General features: G+C 39.9%; 1 protein-coding gene and 1 pseudogene across 3 annotated transcripts in view; both read left to right on the plus strand.

Annotated features, from left to right (window-relative positions):
• The first annotated feature begins 365 nt into the window (after window positions 1–365).
• Window positions 366–20,942, plus strand: part of TTC28 (tetratricopeptide repeat domain 28) — a 626,630-nt gene continuing 606,053 nt past the window's right edge. For all 3 annotated transcript variants that reach the window (XM_019426523.2, XM_053902214.1, XM_053902215.1), the window contains exon 1: window positions 366–577. In XM_019426523.2, the coding sequence (XP_019282068.2) occupies window positions 476–577 (102 nt within the window). In that variant the 5' untranslated portion in view covers window positions 366–475. The remainder of the gene's footprint in view (window positions 578–20,942) is intronic.
• LOC128777025 (40S ribosomal protein S18-like) lies at window positions 11,399–15,224 on the plus strand (annotated as a pseudogene).

Below are 20,942 nucleotides of genomic sequence, written 5' to 3' on the forward strand. Positions count from 1 at the left end.
CACCTCCTCCCCCGGCATATAATAGGGCTAATTCCCTCCTGGCCCAGACCCTCGCCGCCAGCCCGGCGTGACGGGAGAGGCAGAAAGGGCAGTGCAGGGGCTGGGGGCCGGGCCGGGGGTCGTCCGCAGTGCGGCAGGCGGCGGCGCTCAGTACGGAACGGCGAGCGCTCCAGCCCGGCCGGACGGGTGCGGCGGGGGTGGGCTCGACGCCGGGAACAGCGGCCGGCTCCGGAGGGCGCAAGGCGGGGCGCGCGGGGAAGGGGCGCGGCGAGTGCGCGCTTGCGCGGTTGGGGGGACCCTCGGAGGCGCGCGGGGAGCTGGTGCGGCGCGTGCGCGCGTGCGCGGTTGTGGGGGGGGTGGTGTGGGTTGCCGCGGCGGCGCGCGGTACGGCGGGAACATGGCGCGCGGGGCCGGCGCGCGCGCCTAGCTGGCGGGACCGTTAGCTCGAGGCGGACGCGGCCCGGGCCCCGCGGGGATGGAGCAGTCGCCGCCGCCGGCTCCCGAGCCAACACCGGGGCCGACCCCGGCACGGAGCCGTAGGCGGCGGGAGCCGGAGTCGCCGCCGGCGCCGGCGCCGGTGAGTGCGTGAGGGGCGCGGGCCGGGAGACTTTCTTTGTGAAACTCCGTCGGTGCGAGCCGGGCCGGGCCTCGGCGACTGACGAGCGCCCGCGAGGCGGAACCCGTCCCGCCGTGCGGCTTCGAGTTGTCCCGCCTCGCGCCGTTCTGCGGCGGGATTCGGTCCGCCGCCTGCCCAGCTCGGTTTCGAAAGAGTGTGTATGTGCGCGCTCGCGCGCGCGGTGGGGGGGTGGGGGGGTGGGGGTGTATACAGTAGGCGCCTACTGCGCACCGCGTCTCCCCTGTTGCCTTCGCTCCCGCAGGGCGGCGGCTGCCCCCCGCCCAGGGCCCACGGGAGAGGGAGATGGCAGCCGCTCGGAGACAGGTGTCGGTGCAGCCCTGGGAGACTCAGGTGCCGACAGCCCCAGGTGGAATCACAGGGAGTAAGCGGTCCGTCCCTGGAAGCAACCAAGTCTGTCGGTGGCTCGGCGCAGCGTGATTTTGGAATGCTTGACATCCTTCCTGGCTTCATGGTGCCTTTGGGGGTATCGGTCGGGGTGAAGGATGCTGAGCAAAATGGGCTTTGGAGGTGTGGCTCTCAGAGGGCGGGACGGGATGGCCCTGAGGATTTGGCTTCCCAAACCGCCCAGGCGGAGGAAACAATCCGTAGCTTGGTAAAAATACTGGCGTCACAACTCTTCCCAGGGCCGTGGACTCAGACACTCCAAGGCAGAGGAGCAGAGTTTGAATTTTTAACACACTCCCAAGTTGTTAGGATCAGGCAGGTTCGACAGGCACTGTTTCAGAGTAAGCTTCCAGCAGCCAGGGACCTGTTGTTTGGAGCTCACCATGGCATCCTGGTACCGGCGCAGTGCTTGGCACACGGTAGATGGTCATTCATTATTTGTAGGAAGACTGAATAACTCAGAGATCTCTGTTTCCAAAATAGGAGTTCTTGAGACATTTTCAGGAGCTTTTGAGATTAATATCTCTGTCAGATTTACTGTAAAATGTGATTTTTCTCAGGTCCCAACTTCTGTGACTGTTTATGTTGTAGGCAAAATCAGAGTATACATTGCTTAGTGTAAACTATCAACTTTGTATACCCTAGCTGTGTTAAAATTAATTCTAAAACAACGCCTGAATAAAAAAAATGCGTGCTTCTTTCTCTTCATCATTTGGGAACACTAGGCTTAAAGGATTTTGTTCCTTTGAGGCAGGTAAATATTTACATTTCATCAAAGCAAATCTGAATTACTGTTTATTCAGAAAAGTTGGCTATTTGCTTAGACCTTCTGAGCATTTGTGGTTTTTATGCAACATTTTGAAAGTGAGATTAATGTTTAGTTCAGAGTTAATGCTAAAGTAGAATTGTTTGAAAGTGGTTTGATATTTCAGGGCTAGTTGTTTTTTTTTTTTTTTTTTTTGAATTTCAGTAGTTGATTTCATTTCACTCTCTTTTTTTGACTGGAAAAATATGAATATATAGGAAGACAGGACTTTAGGAGTTGAGATTGCATCTGAGGAAGGAAAATTAGGTTCTTTATTCTTTGAGTCATTTTTGCAGTTTATGTGGATTTAAAAAAATTTTTTTAATTGAGATACAATTGACATATAACATTAGTTTCAGGTGTATAACATAATGATTTAATTTTTGTATATATTGCAAAATGATCACAATAAGTCTAGTTAACATTCATCACCATACATAGTTACAATTTTTTTTCTTGTGATGAGAACTTTCAAGATCTGTCTTAGCACCTTTCAAATATATAATTCAGTATTATTAACCATAGTCACCACGCTGTACATCACATCCCCATCATTGCAATTTTTTAAGTGTGTTAAAAAGAAAAAACAAACTCAACTTTGTTGAGGTATAATTCACCTACCCTAAAATTAACATTTTCAGTGTAGATTCACTCTATGCCCAACATCACCATTATCTGCTTTTAGAGCATTTTCATCGTACTTCAAAGAAGTTTCGTGCACGTTACCATTCCTTATTCCCCTTTGACCAGCTGCTGGCATTGAGCTATTCTGGACATTTCACATGATGTGATCTTATAGTAGTCTGGCTTCTTTCACTCCGCATGGTCCTTTTGAGGTTCATCCATGTTGTAGCATGTATAAATATTTCATTCCATTTTATTACTGGATAATATTCCATTGGTGGATATACCACATTTTGTTTATCCATTTATCCATCAATAGACGTGTGGGTATTTTCCTTTTTTTTTTTTTTTTTTTTTTGGTTATTATGAATATTGCTGCTGTGAACATTTATGTATAAGTTTTAGTGTGGACATATGTTTTATTTTCTCTTGGGCATATTCTAATTGCTGGATCATATGGTAACTCTATTTTAACCTTTTGAGGAGCTGGCAGACTGTTCCTATGGCACTACTACATTGTTTTACATTCCCACCAGCAGAGTATGAGGGTTCATTTCTCTACATCCTTGCCAATACTTGTTACTGTCTCTCTCTGTATTTGTTTCTCTTTAGCCATCCTAGTAGATCTAAAATCGTAACTCCTTGGGGCGCCTGGGTGGCTTGGTCAGTTAAGCGTCCGACTTTGGCTCAGGTCATGATCTTACGGTCCGTGAGTTCGAGCCCCGTGTCGGGCTCTGTGCTGACAGCTCAGAGTCTGGAGCCTGTTTCAGATTCTGTGTCTCCCTCTCTCTCTGCCCCTCCCCTGTTCATGCTCTGTCTCTCTCTGTCTCAAAAAATAGATAAACGTTAAAAAAAAAATTTTATAAAATCGTAACTCCTTGCCATTTTGATTTACGTTTCCTTGCTGACTACTGATATTGGGGAGTTTGTGTGTGTGCTTACTGGCCATTTGTATATCTTCTTTGGAGAAATGACTATTCAGATCCTTGGTCCATTTTTTAATTGAGTTATTTGTATTGAGTTGTAGGAGTTATTTAAATATTCTGGATACTAAACCATAATCAGATATATGATTTACAAATACTTTTTCCCATTCTGTAGGTTGTCTTTTCACTTTTTTGATACTGTCTTTTGTTGAAAAACAAAGTTTTTAAGTGATGAAGTCCAATTTATTTATTTTTTCTTTTGCTGCTCATACTTCTGGTGTCATATCTAAGGATCCATTGCCAAATCCAAGGTCATGAAGATTTACCCCTGTGCTTTCTTCTAAGAGTTTATGTTTTTTTGAACCCTTATATTGAGGTTGTTGATCTATTTTGAGTTAATTTTTGTGTGTGGTGTAAGGTAATGGTCCACATTCGTTCTTTTGCATATAGTGATCCAGTTGTCCCAGGACTATATATTGAAAGGATTGCTTTTAAGCCCATTGAATGGTCTTTGTACCCTATTGAAACCCAGCTGATTATGTGTTAGGTTTTATTTTTATTATTTATTTGTTTTAAGTTTATTAATTTATTTGAGAGAGAGGGAGAGCACGAGAGAGTGGGGGAGGGGGAGAGAGAGAGAGAGAGAGAGAGAGAGAATGAATGAATATCCCAAATAGACTCCTTGTTGTCAGCAAGGAGCATGCTGCAGGACTCCATCTCGCAAACCATGAGATCGTGACCTGAGCTGAAATCCAGAGTTGATGCTTACCCGACTGAGCCACCCAGGTGTCCCTGCTAGGTTTTATTTTTGGACTCTGAATTCTATTCTATTGTCTACCCTCTACCAGTACTATACTATTTGATTATAGTAGCTCTGTAATAGGTTTTGAAATTAAATGTAAATCCTGTAACTTTGTTCTTTTTCAAGACTGTTTTGGTTTTTCTGGGTCCCTTACTTAATGGATTTTAGGATCAGTTTTTTAATTTTTGCCAAAAAATGAGCTTGGATTTTTATAGAGATTGTGTTTAATCTGTCCTTTCATTGGTGTTTTGTAGCTTTCAGGTCCAAGACTTGACCTTTTTTCAAAAATTTATTCCTTAGTATTTTATTTGATGCTACTATACATGGAACTGTTTTTAAAATTTCATATTGTTATTGTTTATCACTAGTTCATTGCTGGTATGTAGAAGAAATATAGTTGAATTTTGGATAAATCTTTTAATCTCATCATTTAGTAGTAGACTGCTCACATTTTCTAGATTTTGGCTCTGCTACTTACCAGTTGTATGTGTTTTGACAATTCTTACCTGTTACACATTTCAGTGTTCTCATTTGTGTAATGGAACAGTAATATCCATCCCAAAGAAGTGTTAAATAAGAGAAAATGTTGGTAGGTATTAAGAACAATGCCTCACATGTGGTGGGAATTTGATGTTTGTTATCTTATTCTGTTAAAATAACTCAATTTAAAATTAAGCCAAAAAACAAAAAGCAAGCAAAACACCAAACCCAAACAAACAAAACCAAAAAAGCTCCCCAAACAAACCCAAAACCGTAGACCAAAAAAAAAAAAAAAAAAAAAAAAAAAATCCCCTATAGACCCCAAAGCCACAAAGAAAAGCCACAGGCAAAAACCTCAAACCTCTTCCTGTCCCCATTACTTTTCTGTGATCTAAGACATCCCTGTGAGTACTTGAGGAGTAGTGAAAGATAGTCTCTAACACCTCACAATTGTATTGTAAAAGCAATTACCTAAATCTAGGCTACTATATAGGGTATTTGATAATGCATTATTTTGGTAAGTGTTATTAAAAATAATAAAATTGTAACTCAAAAATATTTCTTTTTACACTATAGTTCTTATTAATGTGCTGTTCTTTTATTACCTATTTCTCCTAAAAGCAGAAGTAATATATTTTTCATTGAATTTGATGGTTACAATTCTTGTTTATTTTGAGTGATTGCTGTTCTTAAAAAAAACCCTGTTAGAGCTGTGGCACCTAGGTGGTTCAGTAGGTTGAGTCCTGACTTGTGATCTTGGCTCAGGTTGTGATCTCACAGTTTCATGAGTTTGAGCCCACATCTGGCTCTGGCTCACTGACAGCGTGGAACCTGCTTGGGATTCTCTCTCTCTCTCTCTCTCTCTCTGTCTCTGCCCCTCCCCCACTGGGGCCGTGTGTGTGTGTGTGTGTGTGTGTGTGTGTGTGTGTGTCTCAAAAATAAATAAATACTTGAAAACAAAACAAAACTCTGTTAGAGCCAAACCTGATGCTTAAATTTAATATTACTTTTATTTTTGTGTTTTTTTCAGTAGCCAGAGTAGGTTGCTATTTGGGAAGAAAACAGAGACACAGTGTAATCCAAATATGATGCTGGAACATATCATATTCATTGAATGTGTATTCACTATGATCCAAAGAAAATAATTATTTACCTTGTAAATATTATTTGACAATAAAAACTTACCTCCAAATTCACAACTGTAATTAAATTTATAACCCACAAACCCACAAGGGTACCTGGGTGGCTCAGTCGGTTAAGCGGCCGACTTTGGCTCAGGTCATGATCTCGCGGTCCGTGAGTTCGAGCCCCGCGTTGGGCTCTGTGCTGACAGCTCAGAGCCTGGAGCCTGTTTCAGATTCTGTGTCTCCCTCTCTCTTACCCTCCCCCGTTCATGCTCTGTCTCTCTCTGTCTCAAAAATAGATAAACGTTAAAAAAAAAAAATTAAAAAAAAAAAAAAAGAAAATTTTAAATCAAAATTGATCTTTGTTTAAAAAAACCCTTTTATTATTATGACAGTTGTACATATACATTGCATAAAATTTAAAAAACAATTTAAAATAATTTAAAAGACAAGACAAAGAAAAAAAAATAAAGTTATAGTACTACCAATATGGGGATTACTACTATTAATACCTAAATAGGTATCTTTCTTGGGGTGCCTGGGTAGCTCTGTCAGTTAAGCCTTAGACTTTGGCTCAGGTCATGATCTGAGTTTGTGAGTTTGAGCCCCACATTGGGCTCCGTGCTGACAGCTCAGAGCCTGGAGCCTGCTTCGGATTCTGTGTCTCCCGCTCTCTCTGCCCCACCTCTGCTTGCACTCTGTCTCTCAAAAATGAGTAAATGTTAAAAAAATTTTTTAAATACATATCTTTCTCAACTTTTTTGTGCATCTTTTTATCCAACAATATTTGCATACATATACACAAATGTTTATAGGTATTTCAACTAAGACAAGATAAAAATACACAAAATAATCTTTAAAAATCAGCTTTATGGGGCCTCTGGGTGGCTCAGTCAGTTAAGCATCCGACTCTTGATTTCATGCTTAGTTCATGATCTCATGGTTCATGGGATTGAGTCCTGCCATGGGCTCCACGTTGACAGCATGGAGCCTGCTGGGATTGTCTCCCTCTTTCTCTGCCCTTCCCCTACTCACATACACACTCTCTCAAATAAGTAAACTTAAAATTTTTAATTAAATTTAAGTTAGATTAAAAATTTTAAATAAACTTTAAATATTGGCTTTATGTAGGTATAATTTGCATACAATAAAATTTACTAATTTTAAGTGTATACTTATGTGAGTTCTTTTTTTTCCCCCAAAGAATCATTCTTCATTTTTAATTCAAAATAGTAACAATGAGAATAATATAGGAGTTACACCTACACTGAGTGGACATTGAGGGACATTCATGATCAATTTGCAAATGACTTGAGTTTGTATATCCCAGATATGTTGAACTTTAATACCACCAAAGTCAGCAAACCCTTTCATTTTGCTAAGATCTAGTCCTCAGAGGTCCAAGGCAATATAGAAATTGTGACCACATATATATATATCAACATTTAGCCTTAGACCTTGCCCATACTTTTCTGTTGTAGTTGTGTGAATTCTGACAAATATATATAGTTTTGAAGTCACCACCACAGTCAGTAGAAGTAATAGACTGTTCCTTGTTATTACTGAGTACTACTCCATTTTATGTGTCCTGCAATTTGTTATCCATTCACTAGTTAATGGACATGTTTTTCCAGTTTTTGGTGATTGTGAAGAGAGCTATGAACATTCACATACAAGTCTTTGTGTGTTATATATATATATATATATATATATATATATATATATGTAAGTATTTAAGAATGGGATTGCTGGTTTGTGTGATAAACATATGTAGGTACTGTTTTGAAATGTTTTTTCTTCAGTTGATCCACCCCCCCACTTTCCATTTAAGTAGTTCCTCTTACTAAGTGCTTTCGCATTATTCAATTATTGTTTTCCCAATCTGTCCCAAAATATTCTTGAAAGATGTTGTGTCAAAATCAGTATCTAATCTAGGATCTAATCCAGAATCAGTATCTACTCATACCTTAGTTATTGTCACTTAAGTCTCTCTTAATCTCACATGGTCCCGTTTTTCATAACACTGACTCATCAAACAGACCAAAACAGTTGTCCTAAAGAATGTCCTATTTTCTGGCTTTTTCTGGTGGTTTACATGTGGTGTCATTTATCTTGTTCCTCTGTTTACTATGAACTAGGCACTATATAAAAAGACTTCATGGATACAAGTTAAATTTTTTGACTAGATCATACAATTTACCGTTGTAACATAAGGCTCGTTTTATCATTAGTATTTTCTTGCTGTTGAGAATGGGAAAGCAGTGGTGATATGGTAAAACCTTGGATTGTGAGTAATTTGTTCTGCGAGTGTTCCGCAAGATGAGCAAACATTTCTAATCAGTTTTAACTTCATAAAGAAGGGATGTCTTGCAATATGAGTAGTACGTGATGCCGAACGTCATATGACCACAACTGAGCCCAGTGGTTCTTCTCTCTTTCTGTCTCTCCCTGAGGGACTGTGGATCATCATCTTCCATGCTCAGATGCTCGGTCTCAGGCCATGGTGTTTAGCAGAAATCAGTAATTTTTCGGAACGTCGGAAGGGGCCCACAACTGGCACTAGTGTGTTTTTTGTCCCTTCGAAGCACCTAGGGACAGTCCTTTGCTTTTCCTACAAGAGCAAGCTTAGGAATGCTTTGCTTTATTCTAGGTCAGGCTGCCTGCAGGTACAGACCCTTTCCTCTGCTGCCTTATTGCCGGGTACATTAAATGCAGTAGATGACAAGAGTTTATTAATACTGTGCTGTAGTCAGCGTCAGTTAGTGATAGTGAAAGTTTTCCTGCACAATAATAACCCTCCTCTCTCTTGTCTCCCTCACACCAGCCACAAAGGTTTTCAAAGGTAAGTGCAGGTTAATTTATTTTTGTTCATATTTTCTTTATATTTTATATTATATTACAGTAGTGTAATCATTTTTATATGAATATTTTTGGGTTGTGGAACAAATCATCTTAGTTTCCATTATTTCTTATGGGGAGATTCGCTTTGATATACAAGTACTTTGGATTACAAGCATGTTTCTGGAACGGATTATGCTCGCAAACCAAGTTTTGCTGTAGTGTCTTTTTATTTTTTAACTAGTCCCTTTTACTAGAGATCAGAAGTGGTATTAGGAGGTTGATAAGGCAGTAACAGTAACTAGAGAGTAGGACAGAAAATGGGGGAGGGAAATAGATGTGACAGTGTGTCTCTAATTGCCTTATTTTTCATCTTGAGGCTATATTACCTCTAAGGGAGGATATTCCAGTCTGAAGAACGTGCATTATTTTAGTGGGTATTTATTTTTTAATTATTTTTTTTTTAGGATTTACTTATTTTTGAGAGACAGACCACGTGTGGGGGAGGGACAGAGAGAGAGGGAGACGCAGAATCCAAAGCAGGCTCCAGGCTCTGAGCTGTCAGCACAGAGCCTGGAGCAGGGCTTGAACCCACGGACCATGAGATCATGACCTGAGCCAAAGTCAGACGCTTAACTGACTGAGCCACCAAGGAGCCCGGGTATTTTCTTTTTTAATTAAGTAAGCTCTATGCCCAATGTGGGGCTTAAACTCATGACGCTGATATCAAGAGTCACATGCTCTACTGAGCTAGCCAGGTGCCCCTAACATGCATTATTTTAAATGATGAATAGAGAAAAGATAACTTCCAGCAATCTGGAATACGATTTGTTGAGATTCTGGTTGACAAATGATAATTTATAATGAGGATGTGGTACTATTTTGTGGATAAAGCGCAGAATTGCTAAGAAATAGCAGGTGTTTGGGGCGCCTGTGTGGCTCAGTGGATTAAGCGTCCGACTTCAGCTCAGGTCATGATCTCACAGCTTGTGTGTTTGAGCTCCACATTGGGCTCTGTGCTGACAGCTCAGAGCCTGTAGCCTGCTTTGGATTCTGTATCTTCCTCTTTGTACCTCCCCTGCTTACACACACTCTCTCTCTCTCAAAAAATAATAAACATTAAAAAAAAAAATAGGTGGTCTAAGTAACAGCAAACCTGGCTTTGTGTTGTAATTTTGCAAGGGTAAAAAATAGGTTAGCGTTTTTTATTTATTTATTTATTTATTTATTTATTTATTTATTTATTTATTTTAGGTTAGCGTTTTTTAATAGTAAGTAAGTTAAGGGAAGTAAGGGAAGTAAGGGAAGGCATATAATTGTATGTGGCTTCTCCTTCCATGATTATACATTTGGCATTTCTGTGCTATCATTGGGTAAGTTTACTATCGTGGAAGTTTAAAAATTGCCATGGTAATTAATGTTTTAACTTACTATAACTTAGTTCAGCAAAGGGTAGGAAAAGTTTGTCAATATTCATTGCATTTGTAGAATTGCATGAAGAATAGCACTTTGATGGTGAAAATTACTCAGATTATTGTCCTCTAATGTTAGTCATCGTAGGAATCATACGCTCCAGATGTATTCTTATTTTAAAACTACATTCCTTGGGGTGTCTTTCTCTCTGCCCCTCCCTGGCTTGCGCTCTCTCTTTCTCTCTCAAAAGTAAATAAACGTTAAAAAAAAGATAAAATAAGAATATGTCTAATCTTGACATTCCATGTCATGGAGACTTAACATTGTTAACTTAACATGGCAGTGTTTCCCCAAGTGATGTACAGAGTCAGTGCATTCCCTATCAAAATCCCATCTGCCTTTTTTTTGCAGAAATCTATAAGCTTATCCTAAAATCCAGATGGAAGTGTGGGCTACCCAGAATAGCCAAGACAATCTTGAAAAAGAACAAACTTAGAGAACTCACACTTCCCTGTTTTAAAATCTATAAAACTATAGTAATTAAGTCAGTGTGGTACTGGCATTAGAATAACATAGATCAATGTAATTGAGAGTCCATTGTGTAAATTGTGTAAATTTCCCACATTTATGGTTAGTTGATTCTCAACAATGGTGTAAAGACCATTCAGTGGGGGAAAGAAGGGTCTTTTCAACAAATGGTGTTGGACAACTAGATGTCCACATGCATGAATTTGAATCCTTGCCTCACACTATACACAAAAATAAACTCAAAATGCATCAAAGACCCACACATAAGGGCAAAAATAATGAAACTCTTACTAGAAACAAAGCAGTAGGGACTCCTGGGTGGCTCAGTTGTTTAAGCATTTGGCTTCTGCTGGGGTCATGATCTCACAGTTCCTGAGTTTGAGCCCTGCAATGGGCTCTCTGCTGTCAGCACAGAGCCTGCTTTGGATCCTCTCTCCCCGGCTTTCTCTGCCCCTCCCCCACTTGTGCTCGTGTTCTCTCTCTCGAAAATAAATAAACATTAAAAAAATTAAAAAAAGAAAACACAGGAGTAAATTTTTGTGACCTTGGGTTAGGCAGTGATTTTTACTTTATTTTTCTTGAGTAATTTCTATGCACAACATGGGGCTTGAACTCACAACCCAGAATAAACAATAGTTGCATGTTCTGCTGACTAAGCCAGCCAGGTGCCCCGTAGGCAGTGATTTCTTAAATACCAAAAAGACAAGTAACAAAAGAAAAAGTAGATAAATCGGACTTAATTAAAAATTGACACTTGTGTGTGTCAAAGGACAGCATCTAGAAAGTGAAAAGAGGCCTTCCATAGGAGGCCTACATGCTGCTGTTAGAGCCTCCATCATGTCTCTAGTGATCCCTGAGAGTTCCAGCACGTTTTGCAAGTAGTTGGTATTGATGAGCAGTGGAAAATAGACTTTGCTATCACTGCAGTTAAGGATGTGGGGTAAAGATATGTGCATGTGGTGTTGAGGAAAGCAGAGACATCCACCTTACCAAGAGGGCAAAAGACTCTTTGAGGATGAGGTGGAATGTGTGATCAGTATTATGCAGAATTCACACCAGTATAAGATCTCAGACTGGTTCTGGAACAGACAAAAGGATGTGAAGGATGGAAAATACAGCTAGGTCCTGACCAATGGTCTGGACAGAAAACTTCATGAAGACTTAGAATGAAGAAGATTTGAGCCCACAGAGGGCTGCATCATTTCTAGAGACTTCGTGTCCCAGGCCAGCATGCTAAGACCACTTAGCTAAGCATGCTAAGGCTGCTTGTGGCTGCACTGTGGGTGTGTCCAAGAAGAAGTATATCTACAGGCCTTGTCTGTTAATCTGTTAATAGTTTATGCACCGATGGCTTCCTTATTAAAAAAAAAAAAAAAGGAAAGTGAAGAAATCCCACATAATGGAAGAAAATACTTACAAATCTGTTTGTGGTAACGGACTTGTGTCAAGAATACATAAAGAACTCTGGGGCTCCTGGGTGGCTCAGTTCATTAAGCATCCACCCCTTGATTTTGGCTCAGGTCATGATCTCACGGTTCATGGGGTTGAGCCCTGTGTCCAGCTGGTGCTGACTGCACAGGGTCTGCTTGGGATTCTCTCTGTCTCTGTCCCTGTCCTGCTTGTGCGTGCCTGTGCATGCGTGTACTCTCTCAAATAACATTAAAATTAAAAATATATATATAAAGAACTCTTACAACTCATGATAAGACAATCCAATTTGAGGCGCCTGGGTGGCTCAGCTGGTTAAGCGTCCTACTTCGGCTCAGGTCATGATCTCACAGTTCATGAGTTCGAGTCTCATATCGGGCTCTGTGCTGACAGCTCAGAGCCTGGAGCCTGCTCTGGATTCTGTGTCTCCCTCTCTCTCTGCTCTTCCCCTGCTTATGCTCAGTTTCTCTCTTCTTCAAAACAAACAAACAAACAAAAACATTAAAAGACAATCCAATGAAAAAATGAACAAAGTCTTTGAATATATGTTTCTCAAAGAATATGTACAAGTGACCATAAACACACGAAAAGGTATTAGTCATCAGGGCAATAAGGTCAAAACCACAGTGAGATACCACTTCACACCTACTAGGATGCCTTAAAAGTAAAAATGATAATAAGAAGTGTTGGTGAGGATGTGGAGAAATTGGAGTCCCCTCATACATTGCTGGTGAGAATGTGAAGTGGCTCAGCCATTGAGGAAAACAGTTTGGCATTTCTTTAGAATGCTAAACATGGAGCTTGCATATGATACAGTAATTCTACTCCGATTATATATGTAGAGAGAAATGAAAAACTTTGTCTACACAAACACATGAATGTTCATGGCAGCATGGACATTTAGTTGATACAACCTGTAAGTATATCAATTAACGCTTGAGTGAATAAACAAAATGTGGTATGTTCATACAGTGGAATATTACTCAGCCATTCAAAAGGAAGAAGTATTAACACATGATATGATATAAACCTTGAAAATATTCTGAATGAAAGAAGCTAGTCACAAGAGATCACATATTGTTTGATTCCGTTTATGTGAAATATTCAGGATAGACAAATCCACAGATGCAGAAAGTGGATTAGTATTAGCCAGGGACTTGGGGAGAATGAGTGGGGAATGACTGTTAATGGGTATGGGGCTTCTTTTGTGGGTGATTGAAATATTAAAATTGTGGTAATGGTTACAAAACTCTGTGAATAAATAAAAAAACCACTGAGCTTCACAGTTTAGTAGGATAAATTTGGAGAGCCTGGGTGGCTTAGTTGGTTAAGTGTCTGACTCTTGGTTTTGGCTCAGGTCATGATCTCATGGTTTAGTGAGGTCGGGCTCTCTGCTGGCAGCGCAGAGCCTGCTTGGGATTCTCTCCCTCCCTCTCTCTCTCTCTCTCTGCCCCTCCCCTACTTGCGCTGTCTCTTTCTCTCTGAAAATAAATAAACTTTAATAGGATGAATTTTATGATATGTGAAATAGATCTTACTAGAGGTATAAAGAAAATCAACTAGAAAATGAAAAGAATGTCTGATCTTTTAAAATGCCATTAAAGATATTCTCCTAAAAAAAAAAAAAATCTTCTCCTACAGTCTTTATTTGCCCCTGTCTCATTTTTGTTTTCCCTAGTACATGATAAATGAGCAGGATTATACCTGTCATCTAAGATGATCCTGTCATCTAAAGCTGTCTTATGGAGTGACAAATGAAACCCAAAAGTAATAGTTTAAAAATAGAGTATATATGTATCAATAATTTCAAGCATATGGAAAAGTAGATTGACTCTAATAATAATGTCTATTTATTTTTGAGAGAGAGAGAGAGAGAGAGAGGGAGCGCACATGAGCAGGGGAGGGACAGAGAGAGAGGGAGTCACAGAATTCGAAGGAGGCTCCAGGCTCTGAGGTGTCAGCACAGAGCCCGACTTGGGGCTTGAACTCATGAGCTGTGAGATCATGACCTGAGACAAAATCGGACGCTTAACTGACTGAGCCACCCAGGTGCCCCAGATTGACTCTAATAATAAACCCTTACATTCTCTCATTAGTTTGATTTAGATTATTAATACTTTGTAATAGCTAGATATATTTTGGGAAATAGTTGAGATTTGTAGAATCTGTCTTTACATTATCTAAAATAAAATGTTCACTAAGCATTTATGTAGAGTACATCTGAAATAAATAGGAATGAGAGTTTCTGTGAATTAAATGTTGCATGGACATGTTACGGTGTGTGTCTGAACTTTGATATAGACAGGTCTGTAAGTGACAACATTTTTAATGGTAGTATATTGACCCTCATGTGCTTATAAGATTACTGTGCCAAGTTGTAGAACAGAGGACACTGTCAACTTCATAAGACTTTCCCTGTGACCTGTCCTCTGAGACTAGCAGCTTAGTTTCCTGATATTTTGTTAGTGCAATTTGATATTAAGGAGTACATATATTAAAAAAAGCTAAGCACTTGGGTTGGCATAGTACCTTTTATTTTGGAGTTAACTGGTTACACATCTGGGTATGTTCTCTCAGGAATTTGCATGTTTGTAACATGATTTTGGAATTCAGGCACCTTCGTAGGGCATTTGGCCTTGTGTATAGTTTCTTATCATTAGGAAAATTGTATTATAGCAGATTGCACAATTTCCTGAGAAAGTACTAAAAACACTGCCACAATTCCTTTTGTTCTGTATGTAATGTTTTTGTACTGAGTGCTGTCTTGGATCCTCATGGTTTTAGCTTATGTAGATACAGGAGTTTTGAAAGTTGTTCCACTGTCAAATAATGCTTTTGTTAAATTCAAGAGCTTCCCAATCTCCACAAAGATTTATGAAAACCATTTATAAAAATTGTTCAGGAAATTGGCCATAAATTCCAAATATATTAAAAAAATAAAATTTCCATCAGGTATATTTGGGAGAACCACGTAAATTGTAGAGTAGTTGTATGGAGGCAGTGTTCCTTTCATAAGTATAGAGTCTGTCCCTTTGTCCCTGGGAAATGGGATGCCACTGGTAAGGGGGCCGCCTCCTCGACACCCATCAAGCAATGCTTGCTCCTTGGGAACCTGGTGCTAACCCATTCAAAGATGACCTGCTTCTAGGTTGGGATTTCGTTGGTAGCAGAGCAGCTCCCTTGCTGCAATCTGTTGAAAGTCAGCCCTCCACACAGGGTTTGTTTAAAAAAAGAAAAAAAAAAGTAAAAAAAAAGTATAGAGTCTGTTGGGTTCAGATTATTGTAGCTAACATATTGTGCTCACTATGTGTCTGACACTGTTCTTAGTCCTTTTTGCATATTAACTCATTTAGTCCTCCTAACTACCTTATGAGGTAGGTACCGTTGTTATTACCATTTTACATATGAGGAAACTGAGGTACAGTGAGGTTATCAAGTAACTTGCTCAAGATCACATATTATCCTGGACTGTGATTTAGCACTGTAGCTCTAGAGTCTATATTCTTCTTTATTTTTATTTTTTACATTTATTTATTATTGAGAGAGAGAGAGAGCATGAGCACGGGAGGGGCAGGGAGGGGCAGAGAGAGAGGGAGACACAGAATCCGAAGCAGGTTCCATGCTCCGAGCTGTCAGCACAGAGCCTGATATGGGGCTCAGACTCACAAACTGTGAGATCATGACCTGAGCCGAAGTCAGACGCCCAACCGACTGAGCCACCCAGGCGCCCCTAGAGTCTATATTCTTAAACATTGTACTAGTTGGTCTTTGATTTGAATGGTCATTAAGCAAATAGGATCAATTATAACTATCTTTTGCTATTAAATGTTAGAGTTATTGCAAGACAGTAATATAGGCAATTCCTTGAATGTCTTGTTTAAAACTAGTTTTTTACTGTGAGGTTTAAGGTTATGTTGGCACAGTATTCTGGAATTCAAGTTTCTATAATGATAGAGCAAAGGGATGACTGTTTGATACTAAGTTTATTCTTGAATTTTATCATCTAGTAACTTTTTATCAGTCAAAAGTTAAAATTAACTACAATGTAAGTGGTTTAATTCTTTAAGTATTTGAGGTTACAAAACGGTTATTAAACTAATAATGTAGTACCTAAAATAAATGTTTCTTGAATGAAGCATGGGGATTAACCCAGACAAGGAAGAAAAGTATTAAATGAAATGAGGCTATAAATAAAAACGATTTTTAAGATAGTAAAGGAATGATTCTAATTTCATATATATCTCTGAAATAAAAAGAATTAGAAAATAAGACCACTGCTTTTTTTTTGTTTTTTTTGAGGTTGTCTTCATTTATTATTGGTGAGGAAAATCCTCATGAGTTAATATGCGTCCACTTTCCCCAGAGGTGTGTGCTGAGGGAGGGGGCCCTACAGCACTCCAGAGATAGCTTTTAGCAATAGTGCTTTGGCCAGGAGCTGCTGGACACATTCCCTGGGGAATAGGCAGTTGTCTCCATTGGCTTCTCCTCTCCCATTGCCAACTCAGTGGGGTGAGTGGTCATCAGTCTTTGAGGGGGGCAAGTTGGGAGAGAACAGACAGTAGTCGAGTGTGAGAGGACATGAGGGCAAGACTGGTGATGGCCACATACAGGGATGGGCCCACCATCCCCACCCCTGGGGTCCAAGTGAGGGGTCAGACTGTACAGTGTGTTAAGGAACCAGGGGAAAATGACTGCTTGTATCTTCCCTTCTTAATGTTGATGAGGAATCAGTGTTTATAGTGCAAATTAAAAATTGTTAACTAAAGACACAGCATATTAATACTGTAAATCATTTACTGATTCAGGATTTTAGCCCAAGGCTAGGTTTGAGAAATGGATGTATACAATTCTAATTTCCTGAAATAAGTTTTTATGTTATTAAAAAATAGATTCTAGAAATTCTTCACTGGAGTATTCTTCATTTGAATTTCCGGTGGCACGAAAATGTAGGTATTTACTTAATAAATATTAATCTTTGAGCTTATTATTCTTAAGATAAAGAGAGTTGAAATAGTTGAATGTCTGGAGGCAGTTTACGCTGCTACATTTTTTTATTAATTTTTTTTTAATGTTTATTTTTGAGAGAGAGAAAAGAGTGCGAGTGGGGGAGGGATAGAGAGGGGGACAGAGAATACCAGCCAGCTCTGCGTTGTCAGCGCAAAGCCAGATGTGAGGCTTGAACTCTCAAACTGTGAGACCATGACCTGAGCTGAAGTCACACACTCAACCAACTGAGCCACCCAGTTGACTCCTCCCCCCTCGCCTTTTTTTTAAGTTTATTTTATTTTGAGAGGGAGAGAGAGAGCGAGAGCGAATCTCAAGCAGGCTCCGTGCATCAGCAGTGCAGAGCCCAATGCAGGGCCCTTTATAAACAGGGCAGCAGATGTATAGACATATGATTACTCTTATACTTTGGAGTACATATTTATTTCTTATTGAGGTTGGAAGAGCTGGAATTAATTCATGTGTTTACATAGTTAAAATTTTTTAAAGTGTGCTTGTTTTCCTACCTTGTAGTAGTTTGATTGATTTTACAGAGGGAGTTGTGAAATTTGTATTGATTTGCCTGAAAAAAATTTTCTTTAAGTTTATTTATTTTGAGAGAAGAGAGAGAGAGAATGTATGCAAGTGCAAGTAGGGAAGGGGCAAAGAGAGAGAGAGGGAGAGAGAGAATCCCAAGCAGGCTCCACACTGTCAGCATGGAGCCCGATGCAGGGCTTGGTCTCACAAACTGTGAGATCATGACCTGAGCTGAAATGAAGAGTCGGTCGCAGGTGCCTCTAATTTTTTTTTTTTAATTTTGTTTCTTGTGTAGTGTTTTATTACTTTTTGTAAATAGTGGCTTAAGATGAAGCAGTATTTTAACATTGGCTTTTGTAATCCTGAATCCTCAGTCATGACACTAAAAACATATATAATTATGGTTAGCAGTACTGCAAGAAAGTAAAAAATATTTTATTAAACTTACACTTATGCAAAGTTTGTATGTAAGACATGTATTTAGTATTAAAGATCAGAGATTCTTTGTTTTATGTTCTCACCCCAGGATATTTGTGAGCTTCAGTCTATTTAAGTAACAATTTATAAAATAAATTGTATGCATCTACCATGAATTAACTTACTTCTGATTTCTGAGTGTGACAGTAGTGAAGGTGGTAGTTTTATTTCACAGTGTGGAAGATCATTTCATTGCTTAATTTTCTGTCCATTTTATCCTTTATTGCTCAGGGTACCAGGAGTTTGTTGCCAGGTTGGATGTTCTCAGCAGAGAGTCTTAAAAAATACTCCACATGTGAGAATATATCTATAGATAGATTTTCTGTCTAGCTACAAATCCAGATATGAACTTTAAAAAGCATGTAAGCAAGTTGTGTTCAACCAGTGTAACACTTCAAAGGCTGACTTCAATTTAGAGGAAGTTGTGTATCGTGGCCTTGTAGCATATATAGTGATCACAAGCATAGGATCTGAACCTTATTGTCCTGTGTATAAAGTGAGACTACTACCATTTCCTACTTCACAGTAAGGCTGTTGTAAGGATTAAATGAATTAATACATATATGCTATTTAAAACCGTTCCAGGAATGTAGTAAACGCTAAATAAATGTTTGGTGTGTTTTTTGCTGTTGCCGTTATTACTACCATCTTTCTTACTCCTCAGGGTAGTGGGAGGTCATTAAGTGTTGGATACAGATTGATATCATTGATTTTGATGCCCTGCACAAAGTTGTAGATTAAACAGTTTATGTGACCTTAGAGCAGAAAGTATTCTGCCAATTAAGTTATCTCTTAGCTCCAACTCTATCTTGTTTTTTCTGCTTTGTGAACCTGGGGCCTGGGACTCGCAAGCCACATTTCTGCATGGCCTGCCGCTCCCTGTGGCTGGCAGATTGGGGGCAGTAAAGGGCTGGAAGGGCAGGCAGGCAGGGACTGGTCTTTCTTCTTTGCTTCCTGTGGCCTTCCTCTCTGCTGTTTTTGTGAGTGACACCCTAACAACACTTCTTCATCCTGGCAGCAGCAGGACCTGCCTGTAGCTGTGACTGGATGCTGTTTGTAGTTTTTCCAACACTTGAGGACTGGTTTCATCAAGCTTTCTTCAGAGACCGCTTGCACCAGCAGCTAATGCTCCTCTTTAGAGGTCTGGGTGCCAGGCCCATGGTTTCTCTCCTTGGAATTCAGAGACACCTGCCCCAGCCGAGCAGCGCCTTCTCCTCAGAAGTCTGACTTTAAGTGCCCTGGACCCCTCCTCTAAGCTTTTGTTAGCAGAGCCCTGGGCATGATACCTGCTTTCTGCAGTTGCTACTTCTGTGATTCCTTAGAGTTCTCTTTTTGCCCCTTCAGCCATTTACCTAGAAACTTCCTACTCATTAACAAATCTTATATTAAGTTCTGTCTTAAAAAAAAAAATTTTTTTTAACGTTTATTTATTTTTGAGACAGAGAGAGACAGAGCATGAATGGGGGAGGGGCAGAGAGAGAGGGAGACACAGAATCTGAAGCAGGCTCCAGGCTCTGAGCCATCAGCCCAGAGCCCGACGCGGGGCTCGAACTCACGGACTGCGAGATCGTGACCTGAGCTGAAGTCGGACGCTTAACCGACTGAGCCACCCAGGCACCCCAAGTTCTGTCTTTTAAATAACAGGTATGATTCCTGTCTTCTGACTGATCCTGGCTGATACAGATAGAGGTGATAAGGACTAGTAGCCAACATGGGTTTGCTTAAGAACTTGTCATTACCTTTTTTTTTTTTTAAGGGTTCTAAGATGACATAGCATATCTTGATTTTCCTAAATAATTTTATAAAGTATCCCATGATAATCTTATGAACATGACTCTTGTAGATTTAAAGATAATAAACTTGTTGAATTAAGGAATCATAGAGGTGATAAAAACCTGCAGGAAGTCTGTACCAAAACACAGGACTCTATTTTTTAAATCTAGTCTCATACAATAATACTGTTTCTTAGATGAAGGCATGAGAGTTTCACAAATTTTAGATAGGTGTATACTACACTGAAAGAATTAGAATTCAAAGGGGTAGTGATACACTAGAACAGTAAAATGAAACCATGAAGGTATATATTCTGTAATCTTGAGGGCAGGGACCATGTCTGCTTTTCTTTTTTATGTCTAGTACTTAGTAAATGCCTGGCAAGAGTATGTGCTCCATAAGTGAATATGTTGATAAACCAAGGTAAAACTAATCAATTATAAGTGAGTTTTTCCATTTAGGTTCAAAAACACATGAGATGTGCCTGGGTGTTTCAGTTGGTTAAAATATCTGACTCTTTAAACAATTAAAAAACAATTTTATTTTTTAGAGAAAGAGCAGAGCATGCACACATGAGCAGGGGTGGGGCACAGGGGAGGACAGAAGATCCAAAGTGGGCTCCGTGCTGACAGCAGAGAGCCCGATGTGGGGCTCAAACTCACGAACCATGAGATCATGACCTGAGCTGAAGTTGGACACGCAACCGACTGAGCCACCCAGGCGTCCCACATCTGACTCTTGATTTCAGTTCATGAGATCAAGCCCTGAGTTGGGCTCAGAGCTGACAGCGTGGAGCCTGCTTGGGATTCTCTCTCTCCCTCTCTCTCTCTGCTCTTTCCTTGCTCACACTCTGTCTCAAATAAACATTGAAAACAATAAAAAAACAAACCTATGATAAAAACCTTACTTATCAGCATATATGGGAAGAAGTTTTGGGTTGTCTATAAGCTCCACATGAACTATCTTCAATCACTAAGTTAATGAATGCAGTCTTAGTATTCATTAATGACAATATTGTTACAGTCTTAGTATCATCATTTCCTGTTCTTCACCTAAAGATTTACTGGTCCACTGGGGATGATTGAAGTGACAAATTTGTGATAACTTGTTTTCTTGAGAAAACACTCCACAGTGAGGGAAGGGAAAGGAAATACTAGGGAGACTTTTTTTTTTTTTTTTTTTT

The sequence above is a fragment of the Panthera pardus genome, unplaced genomic scaffold, assembly GCF_024362965.1.
Source record: "Panthera pardus isolate Hobbes unplaced genomic scaffold, ASM2436296v1 HiC_scaffold_15, whole genome shotgun sequence".
Classification (NCBI taxonomy): Eukaryota; Metazoa; Chordata; class Mammalia; order Carnivora; family Felidae; genus Panthera; species Panthera pardus.